Below are 25,391 nucleotides of genomic sequence, written 5' to 3' on the forward strand. Positions count from 1 at the left end.
CAGTTGATCGGAATTCTTCCTCTGCCAAACCCTTGCAGCTTCAGCCCATAAACCAAAATAATCCAAAACAAACAACAGAAAGAAAAAAATACACTGTTATTTGCGTTGCAACAATCAAATCATCGTCATATTGCCTCAAGTTTTTTCTCTCTTTCTTTCTTTTTTTTTTATGTCGTCAACAAAATAGCCTGGCTTTTAAAGGATGGTCAGGAGGTGAATAGCTAAACACACCTTGCAAATGTTGCGTAAAGTTTGTTGTCACCATTAATTAATAAAACTACTTTCTCTGAACACTCTGGGGAAAAAACAGAATATGAATCCCCGACTGTACAAAGGTGGACCGGCTGCCATGTACACATGTTTATAATTACAAATTTGCTTTCTTTCTTTTTGTTTCTGTCTTATTCCTTTGGATATGTCTTTTTTACGCTTCCATGATAACTTTTTTTCAGTGAGTTGTGTTGTGTTAAAACTGGCTCATGATATTGTAATTTGTACAATATTTAACACATGTATATGTGTTGACGTTCTCAGTCCATTTTAGACTGCTAGTTTAGTGGTCTTAGTCTCATCTGATGTTCACCTTTTTAGACTCTAAGGGACGCTGTTGGTCAGTTAAATGTTTTCTGTGTTGTGTCGTCACTCGGTCAATCCCCCGGATTGACTGCACAGTGACGATGACGCTCTGTTTTTTCGAGGTTTAAGGCACGTCGGAGTGAACACTGCCTCATAGACCTGCGCTTAAAGGTTGAAGACTTGTTTAGATGTAGCCAGCAAACGGACAAGAACCAGCTTTATCGTCATATTAATTGGATAAACATCGCCTTTTTTTAATCCTTTGTTGCCATGATGGCAACTAGAGGATGTCTCACCAACGTATGCGCGAGATGGCAAATATTTGATGGATTTCGACGGCAAATGGGACTGCTTATGTTGCTGCTTCATGCGGTTAACATGGTAGGTGGTCAGATCCGTTATTCTGTACCAGAGGAGATGAAGAAAGGCTCTGTTATTGGCAACGTAGCGCAGGATCTTGGTTTAGATCTGAGCAGGCTCCGTTCTGGGCGGGCCCGTATCGTGACCGGAGAAAACATCCAGTACACCGAGCTGAAGACAGACAAAGGGATTCTAGTCGTGAATGAGAGAATAGACCGAGAGCAGCTTTGTGGAGACATAACGCCGTGCAGCTTCAGCTTTGAGATGATTCTAGAAAACCCCATGGAGCTGCACAGAATAACTGTTGAGGTTTTGGATATAAATGATCACGCTCCCGTTTTCCCAAATACAGATAAGGTGATCCGTCTCGAAATCAGTGAATCGGCTATAGTAGGCGTACAGTTCCCACTGCAGAGTGCAGAGGATCTAGATGTGGGACAAAACGCGTTGCAAGATTATATTTTATCACCAAACGATAATTTCATATTGAAGCAACATGCAAATCCAGACGGCAGTAAATATGTTGAAATGGTGCTGCAAAAGCCTTTAGACAGAGAGCGACATCCGCACTTGTCTTTAAAACTAATCGCAGTGGACGGAGGAACACCGCAGAGATCTGGTACAATAAATATAGATGTCACTGTGTTAGATGTCAACGACAATGTTCCGGTTTTTAACCAATCGGTGTACAAAGCATCTGTGGTAGAAAACACGATAAAAGGCACCAACATTATTACAGTAAATGCCAAAGACGCTGACAGCGGTTCAAATGCGCTCATTACTTACAGTTTGTCTAAAATGAAAGGAAGTGCTGCAGATATATTCACTATTGATGAAAACACAGGAACAATTTCTGTGTCTGGTCAAATAGATTATGAAAAAAACAGAAAATACGAGGTGAGGGTGGAGGCAAAGGATCGGGGTGGGCTCACCGGGACAAGTAAAGTTATTTTTGATGTTTTTGATGTCAACGACAATGCCCCAGTTATTAATATTATGTCATTTTCTAACCCTGTGTCTGAAGATGCGCGTCTTGGTACGACAATTGCTATTTTGCACATCAAAGACGCAGATTCTGAAAAACACGGGCAAATCAAATGTTCAATAGATGGCAAACTTCCCTTTAAGATCGAATCATCTCTGACAAACTATTACAATTTGATCTCTGATCAGCATTTTGATAGAGAATCAGTTTCAGATTATAACATCACAATAACAGCCACCGATTTAGGTTCTCCCCCTCTTTCCACTTCCACAAAACTACACCTTAAAATTTCTGACGTAAATGACAACGCACCATTATTTGATAGAAGCAGCTATTCTGCTTACGTCACAGAGAATAATTCCCCTGGAATGTCCATATTTGCTGTCAGCGCGCGAGACTCTGACTGGAATCAGAACGCGAGAATCTCGTATCTGTTAGAAGACACTCAAGTCAGTGGTAGTCCAGTTTCTACTTATGTGTCTTTAAACTCCGAAACTGGAGTTGTTAGTGCGGTTCGTTCTTTTGATTATGAGCAAATTAAACAGCTTCAGCTCGTAGTAAAGGCGCAGGATGGAGGCTCCCCTCCACTCAGTAGCAACGTGACAGTGAAAATAATGATCCAGGACCAGAACGACAACCCCCCTCAGGTCCTGTACCCAGTCCAGACTGGGGGCTCTGTGGTGGCTGAGATGGTGCCTCGTTCAGCAGATGTGGGCTATCTGGTGACTAAAGTAGTGGCTGTTGATGTGGACTCTGGCCAGAATGCGTGGCTGTCGTATAAACTGCAGAAAGCCACAGACAGGGCGCTGTTTGAAGTGGGCTCACAGAATGGAGAAATAAGAACTATCCGCCAAGTGACTGATAAAGATGCAGTGAAACAAAGACTGAGTGTTATAGTGGAGGACAACGGGCAGCCCTCTCATTCAGCTACAGTCATTGTGAACGTGGCGGTGGCGGACAGCTTCCCTGAAGTGCTGTCGGAGTTCACTGACTTTCCACACGACAAGGAGTACAATGACAACCTGACTTTTTACTTAGTGTTGGCTTTGGCTGTAGTCTCCTTCCTGTTCATCACGTTTTTGGTGGTGATTATATCAGTGAAAATCTACAGACGGAGACAGTCTCGCGTGCTGTATCAGTCCAACCTGCCTGTGATTCCATATTATCCACCACGTTACTCAGACACTTTGGGGACAGGGACTCTGCCACACGTGTACAACTACGAGGTGTGCAGGACGACTGACTCGAGAAAGAGTGACTGTAAGTTCGGCAGAGCTGGTAGTCAGAACGTGCTGATAATGGACCCCAGTTCAACAGGGACGATACAGCGGATGCAGAGTGAGAAGAGCATCCTGGACGAACCAGACTCTCCTTTAGAGGTGAGTTGAGTCATTTAGTTTTGTCTCTATGGCCATTTGCTCTCTGTTTTTAATTAGTTGCATTGATCAACCAACTTCACTTCATACCGTCATTGTCAGCACCATGGACAGCACATCAGTTTTGGTCACCTGTTGTGTTGAAGTCTTTATGAACATAACTTTTCAAAGCAGTGGCTCCAAAACTAATCTCAAACGAATGTATTATGTAGCGACCTTGTTTTTCCTGAATTACGTTTAGTGGAAATTATCACTGCGTTAATAACGTTCGATCTTCAAAGCGCAACGTTTACTGCCAACGTTCTGCAGTTGTTGTTTTTCAACTTGGCCGTCAGACATGATGCTCTATGTTTGAATTAGCTGAGGCATTATTGCGCCAGGGGATGTTGATGTGATAAAATAGTCATATTAAAATAATGAGACTTCCATCACTGTGTCGTAGTACAATGCAGGATCCGAGTTTATTTTCCTTCAGAATATTAAAGTAACGACCCTTCTCCCTGTACTTTCACTTCATTTTAACGTCGAACATGTTGCCATACACAATTGTTGAATTTCAGCATGTCTTAAAAGCGAGTGCTTGAATTCCACATCAGTCTTTATCAGCTCCAGTAAACCTTTGAGTCCTTGTTTGGAGTCACTTATATGGTTTTAGAATTTAACGTGGATATCTTCCACAAATACAACAGTGCTGTCTGTTCTATTTTAAGCCAGGTGTTTATTTCTTTCTCTATGACTGAATGCACTGCGAGTGAACTGTCTGAGAATTAAATTGAATTTTCACTTGTCAAATCGTTTTGCACTCACATAGATTTTAGTGTGATAATACGTGCTGAGTTTCAGCATTGTTTAATTTACAAACGCTTCATTAAAAGTTACTCCAGTGTACCATGCGAGTTCGAGATGTGTTGAGTTTGTCGACTGATGAGTGTCAGTGTGGCAGGGACCTCATTTGATGTTCACGTTTTAGACTCTAAGGGACGCTGTTGGTCAATTCAAAATGTTCTGTGTCGTGTCGTCATTCAGTCCATCCCAGCCTGACTACACAGTTACGACGGCTCTCTGTGTTTTTCGAGGCTCAGGGCGAACATTGTCTCTCAGTCTTAAACGTTGAAGACGTGTGTAGATGTGAGCAGGACACGGATAACACATCGAGATTTACCGTCATATCAACTGGATATAAACTACTTTCTCGAATTCTTTTTTTTTTTTTTTTTTCAACCATGGTGAGATCTCGGAGATCTCTCACGTACATATCCGCAAGATGGCGAATATTTGATGGATTTCGACGGCAGATGGGACCGCTTATGTTGCTTCTTCATGCGGTTAACATGGTAGGTGGTCAGATCCGTTATTCTGTACCAGAGGAGATGAAGAAAGGCTCTGTTATTGGCAACGTAGCGCAGGATCTTGGTTTAGATCTAAGAAGACTCCGTTCTGGGCGGGCCCGTATCGTGACCGGAGAAAACATCCAGTACACCGAGCTGAAGACAGACAAAGGGATTCTAGTCGTGAATGAGAGAATAGACCGAGAGCAGCTGTGTGGAGACATAACGCCATGCAGCTTCAGCTTTGAGGTGATTCTAGAAAACCCCATGGAGCTGCACAGAATAACTGTTGAGGTTTTGGACATAAATGATCACGCTCCCGTCTTCCCAAATACAGATAAGCCTATCAGTTTTGAAATCAGTGAATCAGCTGCAGTTGGAGTCCAGTTTCCCCTGCAGAGTGCAGAGGATCTAGATGTGGGACAAAACGCGTTGCAAGATTATATTTTATCACCAAACGATAATTTCATATTGAAGCAACATGCAAATCCAGACGGCACTAAGACTTGTGAAATTGTGCTCCAGAAGCCTTTAGACAGGGAACAGCGTCCCAATTATTCTTTAAAACTAATCGCAGTGGACGGAGGAACACCACAGAGATCTGGTACAATAAATATAGATGTCACTGTGTTAGATGCAAACGACAATGTTCCGGTTTTTAACCAATCGGTGTACAAAGCATCTGTGGTAGAAAACACAGTTAAGGGCACGAGCGTTATTACAGTAAATGCCACAGACGCTGACAGCGGTTCAAATGGACTCATTACTTACAGTTTGTCTAAAATGAAAGGAAGTGCTGCAGATATGTTCACTATTGATGAAAACACAGGAACAATTTCTGTTTCTGGTCAAATAGATTATGAAAAAAACAGAAAATACGAGCTGAGGGTGGAGGCAAAGGATCGGGGTGGCTTAATTGGAACAAGTAAAGTTATATTTGATGTTTTTGATGTCAACGACAATGCCCCAGTTATTAATATTATGTCATTTTCCAGTCCGTTGTCTGAGGATTCCCCTCCTGGTACAACAGTTGCTATTATGAACATAAAAGATGCAGATTCTGAAAAAAATGGGCAAATCAAATGTTCAATAGATGGCAAACTTCCCTTTAAGATCGAATCATCTCTAACAAACTATTACAATTTGATCTCTGCTCAGCATTTTGATAGAGAATCAGTGTCAGATTATAACATCACAATAACAGCCACCGATTTAGGCTCTCCCCCTCTTTCCACTTCGACAAAACTACACCTTAAAATTTCTGACGTAAATGACAACGCACCATTATTTGATAAAAACAGCTATTCTGCTTACATCGCAGAGAATAATTCCCCTGGAATGTCCATATTTACTGTCAGCGCGCGAGACTCTGACTGGAATCAGAACGCGAGAATCTCGTATCTGTTAGAAGACACTCAAGTCAGTGGTAGTCCAGTTTCTACGTATGTGTCTTTAAACTCCGAAACTGGAGTTGTAAGTGCGGTTCGTTCGTTCGATTATGAGCAAATTAAACAGCTGCGGTTAGTCGTCAAAGCGCAGGATGGAGGCTCCCCTCCACTCAGTAGCAACGTGACAGTGAAGATCATGATCCAGGACCAGAACGACAACCCCCCTCAGGTCCTGTACCCAGTCCAGACTGGTGGCTCTGTGGTGGCTGAGATGGTGCCTCGTTCAGCAGATGTGGGCTATCTGGTGACTAAAGTGGTGGCTGTTGATGTGGACTCTGGCCAGAATGCGTGGCTGTCGTATAAACTGCAGAAAGCCACAGACAGGGCGCTGTTTGAAGTGGGCTCACAGAATGGAGAAATAAGAACTATCCGCCAAGTGACTGATAAAGATGCAGTGAAACAAAGACTGAGTGTTATAGTGGAGGACAACGGGCAGCCCTCTCGTTCAGCTACAGTCATTGTGAACGTGGCGGTGGCGGACAGCTTCCCTGAAGTGCTGTCGGAGTTCACTGACTTTCCACACGACAAGGAGTACAATGACAACCTGACTTTTTACTTAGTGTTGGCTTTGGCTGTAGTCTCCTTCCTGTTCATCACGTGTTTGGTGGTGATTATATCAGTGAAAATCTACAGATGGAGACAGTCTCGCGTGCTGTATCAGTCCAACCTGCCTGTGATTCCATATTATCCACCACGTTACTCAGACACTTTGGGGACAGGGACTCTGCCACACGTGTACAACTACGAGGTGTGCAGGACGACTGACTCGAGAAAGAGTGACTGTAAGTTCGGCAGAGCTGGTAGTCAGAACGTGCTGATAATGGACCCCAGTTCAACAGGAACGATGCAGCGGATGCAGATTGAGAAGAGCATCCTGGACGAACCAGACTCTCCTCTAGAGGTCAGTTAAATTATTATTTTAGACTCTACGCCGTTATTTCTCCTCATATGTTCAGTTCCATTGCGACTTGCTGCCAGCTCTCCTGTCGTTTTCAGCACCATGGACACATCTCATTTTGAATGTCTTTGAGTACTGCTTTTGTAGTTACTGTATATTCAAACATCAATACAATGATTCTCCCCTTTATTCTCAGTCAGTAATACGATGTATTACTTTCCACGTGCATTGCTTTGACGAAGCTGTATTTTGTGTTAATATGGACTGACGACTTTCTCCTCACTTACTGTGCTTGTGCAGTGTGGGCACCAAAGTCCCTTGATGTGCACTCGCTCAGTATTCTTGACTTTTACTTGAATCATTATATGGACAATCTTTTTTTGTTTTGTTTTTTTCACTTTTCTCATTTAACATCAACTGGCTTCACAAACGTCCTTGCCTTTTCACGTCCAATCTTTCCCCAAACCATAACAGGATTTTCGCTGTATTTTGTTTTTGTTAATTTGTGTGACGTGTACAGCAAATGTGTTTTATTCAGATTTTTCAATATTTTGAGTAACTTGCATAAGAGCAGCATTATAGTCAAGTTCAGGGTGAGATCATTTTGAGCTGTTTTTTGGCGGAATACGGAGTTTTAATATTATAATTACCCACCAGTCAAATACAATGAAGCTCTTAATGTGTCAGGATATGATTCTATGTTACATGTTGTTTCTGATTTTGGACTCTAAGGGACGCTGTTGGTCAGTGCTTAAAACATGACTGCACAGTTCCCTCCCTAACCGCAGCGGCCTATGAGAGAGAAGGAGACAGAGAGCATTATGTAGGCTGACATTCGAGAAAAAACTGATTCGCACTACTGGATATCACCATTCAGATACTGTGTATACAGTATTTTGAAAAGACTTTGTTTTTCTTTTGAGGTAAATTGCGAAATAAATTAAAAAAAAAAGTATTGTGCTTGGATCACTGAAGAGCTTTTTGTCGCGTTTTTCTTTTGCTATGGCATGTGGAATATCAGCCTCCACCCGGTGCGTGAAATGGCGCTTTGGCTACGGACAGAATTGGCATCTTCTGTTCTTCCTTTTTTATCTCAACCATATGGTCAGCGGACATATCAGATATTCAATCCCGGAGGAGATGAAGAAAGGCTCCTTAATCGGAAATGTAGCGCAGGATCTCGGTCTGGATGTGAAAAGGCTTCGCTCTGGTCGGGCGCGTATCGTGACCGGAGAGAGCGTCCAGTACACCGAGCTGAAGACAGACAAAGGGATTCTGGTCGTGAATGAGAGAATAGACCGAGAGCAGCTTTGCGGAGACGTGACGCCGTGTAGTTTCAGCTTTGAGGTGATTTTAGAAAACCCTATGGAGCTACATCAAATTACAGTTGAAGTGACAGACATAAATGATCATTCGCCCACGTTCAAAAGAGAGAAAATCCGATTTGAAATCAGCGAAACAGCTAACACTGGTGCTCGTTTTTCATTGACGAGTGCAGAGGACGCAGATGTCGGTATCAATGGACTCAGGGAGTATTTTCTGACCGAGAATGACAATTTTGTTCTGAAACAAAACTCTCATGCAGATGGAAAGAAATATGCGGAGATGGTGTTACAGAAGCCGTTAGACAGAGAGACAAATCCTCATCTGTCTCTGAAGCTAATAGCCGTGGACGGTGGAACTCCGCAGAGATCTGGTACAGTAAACATAGATATTACTGTTCTTGATGTCAATGATAACGCACCTCTATTTAATCAGTCCGTGTACAAAGCTACAGTGCTGGAAAACTCTCCCAGAGACACTTTCGTTACTACTGTTAATGCGAGTGACGCAGACTTCGGCTCAAATAGTATTGTGACGTATTATTTTTCAGATCTCAACAGTGGGCTCAGTGATTTGTTCGTGATTGATGAAAAAACGGGTATTATTTCAATAACAGGTTTAATTGATTATGAAAAAGACAAAAGGTACGAACTTAGAATCGATGCAAGAGATCAGGGAGGTTTGACAGATTCGAGTAAAGTGATAATTGAAGTCACTGATATAAATGACAACGCCCCTATCATCAGCGTCATGTCATTCACGAGTCCTGTGTCAGAAGATGCTCCTCCTGGTACAACTATTGGCATCATAAATATAAAAGATCTTGATTCGGGTGAAAACGGACAAGTGAACTGCAGAATAGAACAAAATGCTCCTTTCAAGATTAAATCCAGTTTAAGAAATTACTACACGTTGGTAACAGACACTGCGTTAGATCGTGAGAGTGTTTCAGAATATAACATCACTGTAGTTGCGACAGATGCAGGAATGTCTCCTCTCTCAACGAAGAAAACCTTTAATCTAAAGGTGTCTGATGTGAATGATAATGCTCCAGTCTTTTCACAAAGTCTTTATAATGCGTTTATTACCGAGAATAACTCTCCAGGCGTTTCTGTTGTCACGCTCAGGGCCAAAGATCCTGATGAAAACCAAAACGCACGTATATCTTATATTTTGGAAGACAGTAACATCGGTGCCTCTCCCGTTTCTGAATATGTTTCTGTCAATGCAGAAAGTGGAGTTATTCATGCAGTGCGCTCATTTGATTATGAACAAATCAAACAGCTGGTGTTCGTCGTGAAAGCGCAGGATGGAGGCTCCCCTCCACTCAGTAGCAACGTGACAGTGAAAATAATGATCCAGGACCAGAACGACAACCCCCCTCAGGTCCTGTACCCAGTCCAGACTGGTGGCTCTGTGGTGGCTGAGATGGTGCCTCGTTCAGCAGATGTGGGCTATCTGGTGACTAAAGTGGTGGCTGTGGATGTGGACTCTGGCCAGAATGCGTGGCTGTCGTATAAACTGCAGAAAGTCACAGACAGGGCGCTGTTTGAAGTGGGCTCACAGAATGGAGAAATAAGAACTATCCGCCAAGTGACTGATAAAGATGCAGTGAAACAAAGACTGAGTGTTATAGTGGAGGACAACGGGCAGCCCTCTCGTTCAGCTACAGTCATTGTGAACGTGGTGGTGGCGGACAGCTTCCCTGAAGTGCTGTCGGAGTTCACTGACTTTCCACACGACAAGGAGTACAATGACAACCTGACTTTTTACTTAGTGTTGGCTCTGGCTGTAGTCTCCTTCCTGTTCATCACGTGTTTGGTGGTGATTATATCAGTGAAAATCTACAGATGGAGACAGTCTCGCGTGCTGTATCAGTCCAACCTGCCTGTGATTCCATATTATCCACCACGTTACTCAGACACTTTGGGGACAGGGACTCTGCCACACGTGTACAACTACGAGGTGTGCAGGACGACTGACTCGAGAAAGAGTGACTGTAAGTTCGGCAGAGCTGGTAGTCAGAACGTGCTGATAATGGACCCCAGTTCAACAGGGACGATGCAGCGGATGCAGAGTGAGAAGAGCATCCTGGATGAACCAGACTCTCCTCTGGAGGTGAGGTGCTCGACTCTTTGTCTTATCTTCTCCAAGTATTGTTTCTGTAAACTTAAATTACATTTCAACAGATTGTTGGTTGCAGTTTAACCAACATCAACCCGGTTGTTTTCAGCACCACAGTGCGGACAGCTCCCTTTCCCACTCTTCGTTCTGGCCAGAAAACCTTACTTTTCCCTCATAACTTCTAATCGGAAATCCCTGCGTGTAAACACACTATGATCATTACAGTGATGATAATATAATATCAACAAGAAAAACACTATCAACAATAACAACATAAATACTTTTAATCGTGTAATTATATCAGTTTTGTTAACCCATGCTTTTGGTCAACTTTCTCCACGTTTTCAAATATAATTTACCCAACATAATTAGTTCACTGTTTTTTGTTTTTTTGTTTTGTTTTTTTTTTTTTTTTCAAAGAGTAGCCATGATATTGTAGACAGCAATTACCATTACATGTTTTCATTCTTCATTTATTTATTTTTTTATTAATATTATTTGTTGTTGTTTTTATTCGTTGCTTGTTTTGTTTTTGCTTTGGAGGCTTTCTTCATTTTTTTTTTTTTTATATCCAACCCCTTTGGTGTTCACGTTTTGGACTCTAAGTGACGCTGTTGAACTAGAATATAACGTTTTCCCATAATCTCCCTGTTGCAGTTCAGGGGCGTTCTTTGTGAGACCGCACTGTAGTTGGCTTAGAGGTTCCATCAGGAAGCGTATGTTGGAAAAGATTTTGTTGATCTAGAGGCTTTGCTTACCTCCTCTGATGCATGAACGAAGCACATCATCAAGAGTGGATCATATTGAATTCTGATCGGTGGATCTCCGTTCTTTTTCCCTCGGATATTTTCCCCTTTCTGGCATGGCGTATCATCAGCCACTCTGCAAATGGCGTTTGTATTTCGGACTTCAATCGGCAATGGTTCTTTTGTTACTCTACTTATTCAGTACCGTAGCAGCTCAGATCCGCTACTCTATACCAGAGGAGATGAAAAGGGGCTCTCTTATCGGTAATGTAGCGCAGGATCTTGGTTTGGATTTGAAAAGGCTCCGTTCTGGTCGGGCCCGTATTGTGACCGGAGAAAACATCCAGTACACCGAGCTGAAGACAGACAAAGGGATTCTCGTCGTGAATGAGAGAATAGACCGGGAGCAGCTTTGTGGGGACGTGACACCGTGCAGCTTCAGCTTCGAAATAATTTTAGAAACCCCGATGGAGCTTCATCACATAACAATTGAAGTGCTGGATGTGAATGATCATCCTCCGGCATTCAAGAAATCAGACATTATGTTAGACATAAGCGAGTCAGCGAACCTTGGGGCGCGATTTGTGCTCGACAGTGCAGAGGATCCTGATGTCGGCGTCAATGGCCTGCAGAATTATGTTTTAACCTCAAACGACAATTTCGCTTTGAAGCAGCATGTAAATCCAGACGGGAGTAAATATGCAGAGATGGTGCTTCAGAAGCAGTTAGACAGAGAGGAACTTCCTCATCTCTCACTGAAGCTCATAGCAGTGGATGGTGGGAATCCACAGAGATCTGGCACCGTAAATATAGACATAAAGGTTTTAGATGCAAATGACAATGCTCCCGTTTTCAATCAGTCAGTATATAAAGCCACGGTGATTGAGAATGCAGCAAAGGGCACTCATATCGTTACTGTTAACGCCACAGACGCAGACAGCGGATCGAATGGTTACATCACATATTCAATATCAAACGTGAAGAGTAATGTCGCTGATTTGTTGTCTATTGATCAGGTGACTGGTGCATTATTTGTTTCGGGTCCAATAGATTTTGAAAAAGATAAAAAATACGAGCTTAGAATCGATGCAAAAGATCAGGGAGGTTTGACAGATTCGAGTAAAGTGATAATTGAAGTCACTGATATAAATGACAACGCCCCTATCATCAGCGTCATGTCATTCACGAGTCCTGTGTCAGAAGATGCTCCTCCTGGTACAACTATTGGCATCATAAATATAAAAGATCTTGATTCAGGTGAAAACGGACAAGTAGCGTGTGCTGTCGAACAAAATGCTCCTTTCAAGATTAAATCCAGTTTAAGAAATTACTACACGTTGGTAACAGACACTGTGCTAGATCGTGAGAGTGTTTCAGAATATAACATCACTGTAGTTGCGACAGATGCAGGAATGCCTCCTCTCTCAACGAAGAAAACCTTGAATCTAAAGGTGTCTGATGTGAATGATAATGCTCCAGTGTTTTCACAAAGTGTTCATAATGCGTTTATCACCGAGAATAACTCTCCAGGCGTTTCTGTTGTCACGCTCAGGGCTAAAGATCCTGATGAAAACCAAAACGCACGTATATCGTATGTTCTGGTCGATTCTGATCTTGATGGATCTCCACTGTCTCACTGTGTGTCAGTTAATGCAGAAAGTGGAGTGATACACGCAGTGCGCTCATTTGATTATGAACAAATCAAACAGCTGGTTTTCGCAGTGAAAGCGCAGGATGGAGGCTCCCCTCCACTCAGCAGCAACGTGACAGTTAGGATTATGATCCAGGACCAGAACGACAACCCCCCTCAGGTCCTGTACCCAGTCCAGACTGGTGGCTCTGTGGTGGCTGAGATGGTGCCTCGTTCAGCAGATGTGGGCTATCTGGTGACTAAAGTGGTGGCTGTTGATGTGGACTCTGGCCAGAATGCGTGGCTGTCGTATAAACTGCAGAAAGCCACAGACAGGGCGCTGTTTGAAGTGGGCTCACAGAATGGAGAAATAAGAACTATCCGCCAAGTGACTGATAAAGATGCAGTGAAACAAAGACTGAGTGTTATAGTGGAGGACAACGGGCAGCCCTCTCGTTCAGCTACAGTCATTGTGAACGTGGCGGTGGCGGACAGCTTCCCTGAAGTGCTGTCGGAGTTCACTGACTTTCCACACGACAAGGAGTACAATGACAACCTGACTTTTTACTTAGTGTTGGCTCTGGCTGTAGTCTCCTTCCTGTTCATCACGTGTTTGGTGGTGATTATATCAGTGAAAATCTACAGATGGAGACAGTCTCGCGTGCTGTATCAGTCCAACCTGCCTGTGATTCCATATTATCCGCCACGTTACTCAGACACTTTGGGGACAGGGACTCTGCCACACGTGTACAACTACGAGGTGTGCAGGACGACTGACTCGAGAAAGAGTGACTGTAAGTTCGGCAGAGCTGGTAGTCAGAACGTGCTGATAATGGACCCCAGTTCAACAGGGACGATGCAGCGGATGCAGAGTGAGAAGAGCATCCTGGATGAACCAGACTCTCCTCTTGAGGTTAGTTCAGTTTCTTTCACCTGACTCAAAGATACAATCCCTGGAGCTGTGTGCCCCAAATCCCGCAGTTTCCTCCCTGCTGACTGTTTACTGCATACGTTTGCTCTGCTGCCACCTGTTTTGACTTTGAAATGAAAGATATATGGAATGAAGTCTTTCAACTTAATTAGGGCGCAGTAACTATATCCATATAATATGTCTATATACACATCAGCATTAAAGCGCTTCACTTTATGGACTAATTGTGACTCTTGCATGTCATTTTAAATACTAGACTCGTTAGACTTTGCAGCATACAGCGAATCGAGTTTGGTTAATTGGTTTATTTTGGAAATAAATATTGTGTGTGCTGATGTTCCACACCTGCATTCTGGCTCCTGCTCTCCTTTCACGGCATGTTTCAGTACCACAGACAGCGACGTTCCTACACTTACAGTAAAATATGAGAGTCACTTGTTGCCTTTTGGAAATCATTTGTGTGAGAGTAAAACATTTGATGGGATGTCAGTGCAATTTATGTACCGAGCTCTACTGGTCTTCCAATTGTTAATTTCACTCTATGCTTTCAACAAAACGCAAATGGCAAACGTAACAATACTAAACAACTGAGCGCTATAGTTCCAAATATTCTCAGGCGATAAATGTTGTGTCTCCTGGTCGCAGTGAGAGGAGTTCAGGTTTTTGACTCTAAGTGACGCTGTTGATCAGCAAAACGATTTCAGTGTTAACAGCCTGCCTGTCTCCCTCCCTCACTGCCGTACTTTCGCATGACAGCGGGGATCCTGCCCTTCCTGAGAGGACAGAGAGTGGAGAGGCAATTTTCTTTTCACTGTTTGTCTTGGGATATACCAGGAGCACGTTGTTATCTGAAAGCAGTGCAATATATTTTCGATGGACTATAGGCTCATGTTAATTTTCTTCAAGTGAGGACGCATCATTCGTCACGATCTGTTGTTCCTGATATGGCAACCCGAGGCCAGCCCTACCCTATCAGTGTAAGATGGCGATTTGCTTGCGTATTGCGATGTCAAGTGGGATTTATCATTTTGCTGACATTACTGGGCGATAGAGTGGCTGGGCAGATTCGTTATTCTATTCCAGAGGAGATGAAGAAAGGCTCTGTTATTGGTAATGTAGCACAAGACCTCGGTCTGGATCTGAAAAGGCTCCGCTCTGGTCGGGCCCGTATCGTGAGCGGAGAAAACATCCAGTACACCGAGCTGAAGACAGACAAAGGGATTCTAGTTGTGAATGAGAGAATAGACAGAGAGCAGCTGTGTGGAGACATAACGCCGTGCAGCTTCAGCTTCGAAATGATTTTAGAAAATCCAATCGAACTTCACCGTGTGACTGTCGAGATCTTAGATATGAACGACAATACGCCTTTCTTTCCGAATAAAGACATCCACTTTGAAATGAGCGAATCTGCTACAATTGGAGCAAAATTTCCCGTTGAAAGCGCAGTTGATCCTGACGTTGGACTAAACGCACTGCAAAATTACATTCTATCTCCAAACAATTATTTCATTCTGAAACAACACGCAAATCCAGACGGCAGTAAATACGCTGAATTGGTGCTGCAGAAGCCTTTAGACAGAGAGGAACACCCCAGTCTCCTTTTAAAAGTGATAGCTGTCGATGGTGGAAACCCACAAAGATCTGGTACGGTGGATATAAATATATCTGTCATAGATGCAAACGATAATGCCCCTGTTTTCAACCAGTCTGTTTACAGGGCTGCTATCGTTGAAAATGCACCTAAAGGAACATACGTTACAACAGTTAACGCCACTGATTCAGACATTGGCAGTAACGGAGAAATAGTATTCAGCTTTTCGAAAATAAAAGGCAGTACGGTAGATATGTTTAGCATCGATGAAATTACTGGTGTCATATCAGTTGCTGGACTTATCGACTTCGAAAAAGAGAAAAAATATGAACTTAGATTAGAGGCAAGGGATCGAGGAGGTTTGACAGGGACCAGCAAGGTTATAATTGATGTCAGTGACGTCAATGACAATGCTCCAGTCATTAATATCATGTCATTTTCTAATACTATATCAGAAGATGCCCCTCTCGGAACAACAATAGCTGTTATAAATGTCAAAGACGCTGATTCAGAGAAAAATGGACAGATAAAATGCACCATAGAAAAAACGCTTCCACTTAAAATACAATCATCATTAACAAACTACTATAATTTAGTGGCGGAGCAGCATTTTGATAGAGAAACGACTTCTGAATACGATATTACCATAAAAGCCACTGACTCAGGGTCTCCTCCCCTTTCTACCTCTGTCACATTGCAGCTTCGAATCTCTGATGTAAACGACAATGTTCCGTTGTTCGACAAAAACTCATATTCTGCCTACGTCACAGAGAATAACTCCCCTGGAATGTCCATCACCACTGTTCGTGCGCAAGACTCCGACTGGAATCAAAACGCGAGAATCTCGTATTTCTTAGAGGACACACAAATCAGCGGTAATCCAGTCTCTAACTATGTGTCCATAAACTCCGAAACTGGGGTTTTACATGCGGTGCGTTCCTTCGATTTTGAACAAATGAAACAGCTTCAGCTCGTCGTCAAAGCGCAGGATGGAGGCTCCCCTCCACTCAGTAGCAACGTGACAGTGAAAATAATGATCCAGGACCAGAACGACAACCCCCCTCAGGTCCTGTACCCAGTCCAGACTGGTGGCTCTGTGGTGGCTGAGATGGTGCCTCGTTCAGCAGATGTGGGCTATCTGGTGACTAAAGTGGTGGCTGCTGATGTGGACTCTGGCCAGAATGCGTGGTTGTCGTATAAACTGCAGAAAGCCACAGACAGGGCGCTGTTTGAAGTGGGCTCACAGAATGGAGAAATAAGAACTATCCGCCAAGTGACTGATAAAGATGCAGTGAAACAAAGACTGAGTGTGATAGTGGAGGACAACGGGCAGCCCTCTCGTTCAGCTACAGTCATTGTGAACGTGGCGGTGGCGGACAGCTTCCCTGAAGTGCTGTCGGAGTTCACTGACTTTCCACACGACAAGGAGTACAATGACAACCTGACTTTTTACTTAGTGCTGGCTTTGGCTGTAGTCTCCTTCCTGTTCATCACGTGTTTGGTGGTGATTATATCAGTGAAAATCTACAGATGGAGACAGTCTCGCGTGCTGTATCAGTCCAACTTGCCTGTGATTCCATATTATCCACCACGTTACTCAGACACTTTGGGGACAGGGACTCTGCCACACGTGTACAACTATGAGGTGTGCAGGACGACCGACTCGAGAAAGAGTGACATGAAATATATGCAACCGATGAGTCAAAGTTTAGTGAGTGTGGATGGAGCTGGGACTGATACACCGCAGGTGGACAGGCAACTTTCAGGCACCTGTTCTCAAATGTCAACTTTGGTGAGTCATATATTTAATATTTTATTCTTCATTATCTGGATGTTCATGTATTTTACTTTTCCTTCAGTCGTTGGAGTAAAGTGCACAAACATGCCTATCAGAAGCGCTTTCTTGTCGCTGTCCATGGTGCTGGACCTGTCGGTGGACTCATTGATAAGTTGCTTTGTCGATGTCTTGTAGCGCAATCAAAACTGTTAATATTCTCATTAAATTTCTCCCAACACAATAAGAAAATGAAACAGAGAATCACACGAACCACACTCTGGGTGTTAGGTAGGCAGAGCCATACTGTTTAAGTTTCCATTGAGTTGAAGTTCAACTGAATTGTTGGCAGTGGCATCAATTTTTTTTTTTTTTTTTTTTTTTTGTGCATATTTTGCCTTTCTTAAATCCACATTCTCTTTGTCAGCAAATCCTCCATTTTCATTTTTATTGAAAAGGTGTACTGACATAATCCAGGAAATTATAAATAATAATATAATTAATGCAATAGGCCCTGAAAAATAAAAATCCCTTTCTCTTGTTTCCCTTACCTTTATGTAAGTTCTGGATTTTCTCTTCTTCTTCTTTTTGTTCTTCTTTTTGTTCTTCTTCTCCTTCTTCTTCTTCTTCAAGATTCTCTTGTGGAAAAGGGGCTGGTCAATGAATAAGAATAGTCTTAACTCATGCTGTTCTTTTAGAAAATGTTAATCCCGTTGTTTAACAACAGACTAAAGACTATTTATGGGTGAATCCAACATTTCAACTCTTTTTAGTGATGTGGACACCACATACATTACCGTGGTTGGGCTCTGAGCGCCGCTGTTGATACATCACTGACTTACTGTCCAAATCAGCAGTGCAGCGGTCCACCCCTCTAATCCATTCAGTGTTTTGCTGCTTGGGAAGACGACGGTCTTGCCCGTAGAGGCCTGAGGTGCAGCATTTGTCGCGGTATTAATCAGCTGGAAATATAACTACCTTTCCAACATATGGATTTAATGACATCGCTTTTGCATTGAACGAGATCACAGCGTCGACACGTCTGGATTTATGATGGCTTGTATGAGGATAACCGCTCGCAGAGGCCGATGGCAAGCACTGTTTGTGATTCTTTGTCTTTTCAAGCTGAGCTCAGTGACCGGACAGGCTCGGTACTCCGTACCGGAGGAGCAGGCAGAAGGGTCTTTTGTCGGAAACATTGCCAGAGATTTAGGATTGGACGTGGCGAGGCTCATATCAGGTAAAGCTCGTATTATCACAAAAGGGAGCCGCCAGTACGTTGATTTAAACCGAGACAAAGGCACCCTCGTTATTAAAGAGCGAATCGACCGAGAAGAACTGTGTGGGAAGACGACGCCCTGTAGCTTCAGTTTCGAGGTCATTTTAGAAAATCCGATCCAGCTTTACCGAGTAACAGTGGAGGTTATAGACATAAACGACAACAGTCCCTCGTTCCCAAAAGACGAGATCAATTTAAAAATTGTTGAAAGTGTTGCATCAGGGACTCGTTTCTCACTAGAGGGTGCCGATGACCCTGATGTTGGTATTAATGACATTCAAAAATACACACTTAGACCCTCAGATCATTTCAAATTGGAAGTGCAGAGCCAGCCTGATGGAGGAAAATTTATCGAAATGGTTTTACAAAACCCGCTAGACCGAGAGAAAGAGGAGACTCACACACTCGTGCTGCTTGCTTCAGATGGAGGGGAGCCACATAGATCAGGGACGGTGCGTGTTCATATCACTGTGCTGGATGCAAACGACAATGCACCAGTGTGTAGTCAGCCTGTTTATAAAGCAGATGTCAAGGAGAATTCTCCTGAAGGAACAGTGGTGACCACTGTTAGCGCAAATGACGCAGACAAAGGAGTTAATGGCGAGGTGACATTTTCCATAGCTCATGTTGCTCGAGAGGCGAAGATACTTTTCGACATAAATGAAAAGACTGGAGAGATTAAAGTTACAGGTAAACTGGATTTTGAAAAATCAAAATCTTATCAGTTAAACGTTCAGGCGAGTGACCACGGGGGATATACTGACACGTGCAAAGTTATTATTCAAATAATAGACGAGAATGACAACGTCCCTACAATACAGCTTCTGTCATTTTCTAACTCGATATCCGAGGATTCTCCCCCAGGGACAACTATAGCTGTTGTCAACGTTGATGATGAAGACTCTGATGGTAACGGTGTCGTCAAGTGCTCCATTAACTCTGACGTGCCTTTCAAAATTGAGTCTTCATTACCAGGATATTATACTATAGTCACCGAGAGCGATTTAGACAGAGAAAGTATTCCTGAGTATGATATCACCATCACCGTCTCTGACCAAGGCTCCCCGCCTCTGTCGAGCAGTAAAAATATCAACGTAAAAGTGTCTGACGTGAATGACAGCCCACCTCAATTTGATGTGTCGGGATATAGTAAGACTGTACCAGAGAACAACTCTCCTGGATTGTCTGTGTTTACTCTCAGTGCAAGTGATGCCGACTGGGGCCAAAACGCTCGTGTTTCTTACTTTCTGCAGGAAAAAGAGATTAATGGCGTTGCTGTATCTTCGTTAGTGTCAGTAAATTCTGAAAACGGCGTCATTCATGCAGTGAGGTCGTTTGATTATGAGCAGATCAAGTGGTTTGAATTTAACGTGACTGCTCGTGATGCTGGATCCCCTCCTCTGAGTTCGGTAGCTACAGTTAGAATAATGATCCAGGACCAGAACGACAACCCCCCTCAGGTCCTGTACCCAGTCCAGACTGGTGGCTCTGTGGTGGCTGAGATGGTGCCTCGTTCAGCAGATGTGGGCTATCTGGTGACTAAAGTGGTGGCTGTTGATGTGGACTCTGGCCAGAATGCGTGGCTGTCGTATAAACTGCAGAAAGCCACAGACAGGGCGCTGTTTGAAGTGGGCTCACAGAATGGAGAAATAAGAACTATCCGCCAAGTGACTGATAAAGATGCAGTGAAACAAAGACTGAGTGTTATAGTGGAGGACAACGGGCAGCCCTCTCGTTCAGCTACAGTCATTGTGAACGTGGCGGTGGCGGACAGCTTCCCTGAAGTGCTGTCGGAGTTCACTGACTTTCCCCACGACAAGGAGTACAATGACAACCTGACTTTTTACTTAGTGTTGGCTTTGGCTGTAGTCTCCTTCCTGTTCATCACGTGTTTGGTGGTGATTATATCAGTGAAAATCTACAGATGGAGACAGTCTCGCGTGCTGTATCAGTCCAACCTGCCTGTGATTCCATATTATCCTCCACGTTACTCAGACACTTTGGGGACAGGGACTCTGCCACACGTGTACAACTACGAGGTGTGCAGGACGACTGACTCGAGAAAGAGTGACTGTAAGTTCGGCAGAGCTGGTAGTCAGAACGTGCTGATAATGGACCCCAGTTCAACAGGGACGATGCAGCGGATGCAGAGTGAGAAGAGCATCCTGGATGAACCAGACTCTCCTCTAGAGGTGGGTTTTTGACCACTGCATTAATTCTGTCGGATTTTAGATGACAGATATGATTTTGTTTTATGGTTTATCTCACTGCCTTGTCCGAGAGGGTTTTCAGTACCACGAGTGGTGGACAGCTCCTCTCAGAGTTGAACCACTTAACTGAAGTGAAAAAAGAATCAGTTTGGAAAATGCACACAGAGAACTGCTCTCATGTTATTATGTGCTGTCAACCTGTCGTATCTGTTCTGAATGGGGAGATTTCTGTCTGGTATTAGTATAACATGTGTTAAGAGTTTCTGCTTCCAGCCTAGTTTTTTTTTTTTTCTTTTGTGGAAAAAGAAAGGAACTAGATACAATGACAGAAAGGTGTTTGCAATTAGCACTTGTGTTGATAGTGCATTTTGCTCTCCCTCTTTCTGTACTGATCACTTGATCCCCTTTTTGGCTACGTTATTTTATATTTACTTTAATCCATCATTTACCGGCGCACACACTATATTACACATAACCCTCTGGAAACATATAACGGTATTTGGCTGCTGCACACACTCAGCTGCAATTTAAAGATTATTTTTTTCTTCCTCCCTTCTTTCTTGAAAGCACTTGTTGTTCTCGTATCGGACTCTAAGGGCCGCTGTTGGTCTTCTAAGCACATGTGAAGCTTCTGATGTGCAGCTACACCCACTGTACTTCTCTTGGTGTATGGTGGAGAACAGGACATTCGGTCTTCATTTTCTCTCCTGTATTTAGACTAATGGCTTCGTTCTCACAGTTCGGATTATAAACACACTGACAGAAGAAGGATACGGGATTGTAGGCCGGCTATTTGCAACATACTTTTGTGCGGAGCTGGGTGGATTGCTTCGGGAATATGCCTTTCATCAGCAGTGAACCCGCTGTTAAATGGCAAGTACGGGCCTTCATCCTTGTTTTTCTCATTGACGCTGCAGCCTGTCAGATCCGTTATTCTGTCCCAGAGGAGATGAGAAAGGGCTCTTTTGTAGGAAATGTGGCTGAAGATTTGGGTATCGACGCAAAAAGACTAATATCAGGCGGTGCCAGAATTGTTAGCGGCGATAGCAGCGAGTATATAAGGCTGGATGCAGACAAAGGGATTCTTGTCGTGGGAGAAAGGATAGATAGAGAACAGCTCTGCGGGCAGACATCGCCCTGCAGCTTGAATTTTGAAATGATCATGACCAATCCAATGCAGCTACATAGCGTTGTCGTGGAAGTGTTGGATGTTAATGATAATGCGCCTGTGTTTCATGAGAAAGAAGTGCATGTAGAAATAGTAGAATCCGCTCTTCCCGGAACCGAAATATTACAAGAGAGTGCCACCGACCCTGACGTTGGTATCAACGCTTTGCACAGCTATACGTTACACCCAACCACTCATTTTAACATTAAGGTCCTGTCCAGCCCAAACGGCCATAAATATGCACAGTTGTATCTTTCTAATGCCCTCGACCGCGAGAAAGAGGAAAAGCTGCTCCTCACACTGTCTGCTGTGGACGGCGGTGAACCACAGAGATCAGGGACGCTAAAAATACATGTGACTGTGCGAGACACAAATGACAACGCTCCGGTTTTTACGCAATCAAATTTCAAGGCGTCTGTCAAAGAAAATGTTCCGAAAGGTACATTAGTAGTGAGCTTGAGCGCCACAGATGCAGACGAAGGGATGAATGGCCGCGTTACATACCACTTTAATCGTATGTCTAGTAACGTCGCTGAGCTATTCCATCTGGATGAAAACAGCGGCGATTTGACTGTAAACGGGATGATTGATTATGAGGAGAATAAAATATATGAGATTGGTGTGCAGGCAAAAGATCAAGGCGGACAAAGCACATCCACAAAAGTAATAATTGAGGTGACGGATGTTAATGACAATGCACCTGTCATAACACTGACCTCGTTTTCTAGCGCCATTCCTGAGGACTCTCCCAGTGGAACTACTGTAGCTATCATCAACGTTAAAGATCAAGATTCAGGCAAAAATGGCAAAGTAGACTGCTCAGTTAACGGCAATATCCCGTTTGCAATCCACTCATCTCTGAAGAATTATTATACTCTGGTGACAAACGGTGTCCTTGACAGGGAGCGTAATCCTGATTACAATATCACATTTACGGCTGTGGATGAAGGTAACCCGCCACTCTCCACTAACAAGACAATAACACTTAGAGTGTCCGACGTGAATGATAATGCCCCCGTATTTGCAGAGAGTTATTATGAAGCTTATATCATGGAGAACAACTCCCCAGGATTATCTGTGTTTTCCGTGAAAGCTCACGACTCTGACTCGGGGCAAAATGCACGTGTGTCTTACCTGCTTATTGATACTCAGTTAAATGGCAACCCCATATCCACTTACATATCTGTTAACGCAGAAAGTGGAGTAATACAGGCAGTTCGATCATTTGACTATGAGCAAATTAAAACCCTAAATATTTTTGTAAAAGGACAGGATGGGGGTTCCCCTCCTTTAAGCAGCAACACCACAGTTAAATTGAATATTCAAGATCAGAACGACAACCCCCCTCAGGTCCTGTACCCAGTCCAGACTGGTGGCTCTGTGGTGGCTGAGATGGTGCCTCGTTCAGCAGATGTGGGCTATCTGGTGACTAAAGTGGTGGCTGTTGATGTGGACTCTGGCCAGAATGCGTGGTTGTCGTATAAACTGCAGAAAGCCACAGACAGGGCGCTGTTTGAAGTGGGCTCACAGAATGGAGAAATAAGAACTATCCGCCAAGTGACTGATAAAGATGCAGTGAAACAAAGACTGAGTGTGATAGTGGAGGACAACGGGCAGCCCTCTCGTTCAGCTACAGTCATTGTGAACGTGGCGGTGGCGGACAGCTTCCCTGAAGTGCTGTCGGAGTTCACTGACTTTCCCCACGACAAGGAGTACAATGACAACTTGACTTTTTACTTAGTGTTGGCTTTGGCTGTAGTCTCCTTCCTGTTCACCACGTGTTTGGTGGTGATTATATCAGTGAAAATCTACAGATGGAGACAGTCTCGCGTGCTGTATCAGTCCAACCTGCCCGTGATTCCATATTATCCACCACGTTACTCAGACACTTTGGGGACAGGGACTCTGCCACACGTGTACAACTACGAGGTGTGCAGGACGACTGACTCGAGAAAGAGTGACTGTAAGTTCGGCAGAGCTGGTAGTCAGAACGTGCTGATAATGGACCCCAGTTCAACAGGGACGATGCAGCGGATGCAGAGTGAGAAGAGCATCCTGGACGAACCAGACTCTCCTCTAGAGGTGAGGCCTTTGACCTATTGATCTTCACCTCTAATGATGTATGTGTTTTTGTTTTAGAGGTATCACTAAACACTGTGTGACGTTTCGGCTCACATGTAGCTGGTCAAACACTTGCAAGGCATGAGACATTCAGGCCCACAGCTCATGGACAGCTCCACTGCCTGCAGGTAAAATTCGCTTGTGAACTGCTGCTTAATTCAGTATGGAGCAAGAGCCTGGTGTTTTATTAAGATGTAATAACTTTTATATAGTTTCTATTTTACTACAATTGTCATTCTGCAAAAGTCCCATGGATGAAAATTAGGCTGCCGCTGTTGCCACGTAGCTGCTGAAAACAAAGTCCATGCAGACCAGTCTAGTAAACCCCATCTACTCAATGAGAGGCACTTTTCCAGAGATAATGGAGGAATGAAAAGAGCAGCCCAGGTTCATAACATGGAACTTGTGCAGCCTGTTACCCGGTTGATTGGACTCTGCCATTTAGGAAGATGGTGATGATACTGTGTATCTACTTACTCCACATGCTGATAGAATTTTTGTTGTGTGTACAAATTTTAACTGCTTTAAGTATGAGAGTGACTGTGTGAAAGTCCCGTGATGAAACTGTGGCTGTCACTGTTTGTAGGTCGTCGCTTTCGGACGTATCCCCTGTAGAACAGGGTAGAAACCCTTCTATTAACTGAGTGGCACATGTTGTCAGTTTGTTTCATTTTCCTTTGCTCTTTTGCTGGACGGTGGCTGTTGGTTGGTTAATTATATCTGCAAATATTTAAACTAATTGTTTTATTGCAAGTTTAAATTGTAATTGAGGATTAATAGTTGGATATTATGTAAAATTATGGAAATGTCATTTTAGGTCATGCTATTACTTCAGGCTGCTGTTTCATTTGCATTTCATTTGTGATGAAATCAAGTCACGCTGGGCTTATAATGTTTAAAACCAAATTTCTAATTGTATGTTATCACTACGAGGACATTTATTTACGAAGGCCTGCAGTCTATTTTGTTTCTTTGTTTGTAATTTATTTTTATTGCAGACCACTGGCAGCACTTTCATCATCATTAAAGTTTGTTAACTGCAGCAGATGCCTCGACCCGTTGCTTCCCCTCAACATATGGTGCTTTCAGTCTCCACCATTCTCTCTAACTATAGTAAGATCTGAAGGGTTAGCCAGCCAAATTTATATTCTGATTCAGAATTTATATTTATTTTCCCTCCGTTATTTTCATAGATACATTTTCAGATATTTCAGGCTTGATATCAGTTGGTTTGATGTGAGTTAATGCAGAACCAGGAAGACTTAAGCCTCCGCTCTTATTCATCACACATATGTGATAATTTTAGTCATAAATTATACAACACAAGCCAAAAAAACAAACAAAACACAAATTTGATGCTCAGTTTTATGAATAGATAACAATATTGCCTTTTTGATCTGCAAGTCTAGCTCTTAAACACCAAAGTTCTTAGCAAATAGGCTTTTATTTTCTGCCCGTGTTCATGATATTCATGCTTTGGACAGTAAGGGACGCTGTTGATCAGTGAAACAAGTGTTCAGAGT

General features: G+C 43.3%; 8 protein-coding genes across 8 annotated transcripts in view; all 8 read left to right on the forward strand.

Annotated features, from left to right (window-relative positions):
* Positions 1–25,391, forward strand: part of LOC121611202 (protocadherin gamma-C5-like) — a 214,934-nt gene that overhangs the window by 65,030 nt on the left and 124,513 nt on the right. The gene's annotated exons all lie outside the window — the stretch shown is intronic.
* LOC121611205 (protocadherin gamma-A3-like) lies at positions 850–3,309 on the forward strand. Its single transcript, XM_041943641.1, has one exon. The coding sequence runs from the start codon at positions 850–852 to the stop codon at positions 3,307–3,309; it is 2,460 nt and encodes an 819-aa protein (XP_041799575.1).
* On the forward strand, positions 4,605–6,983 carry LOC121611212 (protocadherin gamma-A10-like). Its single transcript, XM_041943648.1, has one exon. The coding sequence runs from the start codon at positions 4,605–4,607 to the stop codon at positions 6,981–6,983; it is 2,379 nt and encodes a 792-aa protein (XP_041799582.1).
* On the forward strand, positions 8,073–11,108 carry LOC121611989 (protocadherin gamma-A7-like). Its single transcript, XM_041944733.1, has 3 exons — positions 8,073–8,349; positions 9,637–10,412; positions 11,076–11,108. Exons 1-3 carry the CDS (start codon positions 8,073–8,075, stop codon positions 11,106–11,108), a joined length of 1,086 nt encoding a protein of 361 aa, XP_041800667.1.
* On the forward strand, positions 11,338–13,731 carry LOC121611990 (protocadherin gamma-A7-like). Its single transcript, XM_041944734.1, has 2 exons — positions 11,338–11,644; positions 12,932–13,731. The coding sequence occupies exons 1-2, from the start codon at positions 11,338–11,340 to the stop codon at positions 13,729–13,731; spliced, it is 1,107 nt and encodes a 368-aa protein (XP_041800668.1).
* LOC121611991 (protocadherin gamma-A7-like) lies at positions 14,616–17,187 on the forward strand. The gene is made up of 4 exons (XM_041944735.1): positions 14,616–15,051; positions 16,287–16,289; positions 16,342–17,063; positions 17,176–17,187. Exons 1-4 carry the CDS (start codon positions 14,670–14,672, stop codon positions 17,185–17,187), a joined length of 1,119 nt encoding a protein of 372 aa, XP_041800669.1. The 5' UTR covers positions 14,616–14,669.
* LOC121611213 (protocadherin gamma-A10-like) lies at positions 18,126–20,573 on the forward strand. The gene has a single exon (XM_041943649.1). The coding sequence runs from the start codon at positions 18,141–18,143 to the stop codon at positions 20,571–20,573; it is 2,433 nt and encodes an 810-aa protein (XP_041799583.1). The 5' UTR covers positions 18,126–18,140.
* On the forward strand, positions 21,418–23,850 carry LOC121611992 (protocadherin gamma-A10-like). Its single transcript, XM_041944736.1, has 2 exons — positions 21,418–21,782; positions 23,046–23,850. The coding sequence occupies exons 1-2, from the start codon at positions 21,418–21,420 to the stop codon at positions 23,848–23,850; spliced, it is 1,170 nt and encodes a 389-aa protein (XP_041800670.1).

The sequence above is a fragment of the Chelmon rostratus genome, chromosome 9, assembly GCF_017976325.1.
Source record: "Chelmon rostratus isolate fCheRos1 chromosome 9, fCheRos1.pri, whole genome shotgun sequence".
Lineage (NCBI taxonomy): Eukaryota > Metazoa > Chordata > Actinopteri > Chaetodontiformes > Chaetodontidae > Chelmon > Chelmon rostratus.

What these genes read in the sequence shown, in the direction of transcription:
- LOC121611205 (XM_041943641.1), top strand. Translation starts at nt 850, where the DNA reads ATGGCAACTAGAGGATGTCTCACCAACGTATGCGCGAGATGGCAAATA.
- LOC121611212 (XM_041943648.1), top strand. Translation starts at nt 4,605, where the DNA reads ATGTTGCTTCTTCATGCGGTTAACATGGTAGGTGGTCAGATCCGTTAT.
- LOC121611989 (XM_041944733.1), top strand. Translation starts at nt 8,073, where the DNA reads ATGGTCAGCGGACATATCAGATATTCAATCCCGGAGGAGATGAAGAAA. An exon ending in AAACCCTATGGAGCTACATC is followed by an intron (nt 8,350 to 9,636) that starts AAATTACAGTTG and finishes GTAGCAACGTGA; the next exon opens with CAGTGAAAATAATGATCCAG. An exon ending in AACCAGACTCTCCTCTGGAG is followed by an intron (nt 10,413 to 11,075) that starts GTGAGGTGCTCG and finishes TCCCTGTTGCAG; the next exon opens with TTCAGGGGCGTTCTTTGTGA.
- LOC121611990 (XM_041944734.1), top strand. Translation starts at nt 11,338, where the DNA reads ATGGTTCTTTTGTTACTCTACTTATTCAGTACCGTAGCAGCTCAGATC. An exon ending in AACCCCGATGGAGCTTCATC is followed by an intron (nt 11,645 to 12,931) that starts ACATAACAATTG and finishes GCAGCAACGTGA; the next exon opens with CAGTTAGGATTATGATCCAG.
- LOC121611991 (XM_041944735.1), top strand. Translation starts at nt 14,670, where the DNA reads ATGGCAACCCGAGGCCAGCCCTACCCTATCAGTGTAAGATGGCGATTT.
- LOC121611213 (XM_041943649.1), top strand. Translation starts at nt 18,141, where the DNA reads ATGATGGCTTGTATGAGGATAACCGCTCGCAGAGGCCGATGGCAAGCA.
- LOC121611992 (XM_041944736.1), top strand. Translation starts at nt 21,418, where the DNA reads ATGCCTTTCATCAGCAGTGAACCCGCTGTTAAATGGCAAGTACGGGCC. An exon ending in CATAGCGTTGTCGTGGAAGT is followed by an intron (nt 21,783 to 23,045) that starts GTTGGATGTTAA and finishes TCCTTTAAGCAG; the next exon opens with CAACACCACAGTTAAATTGA.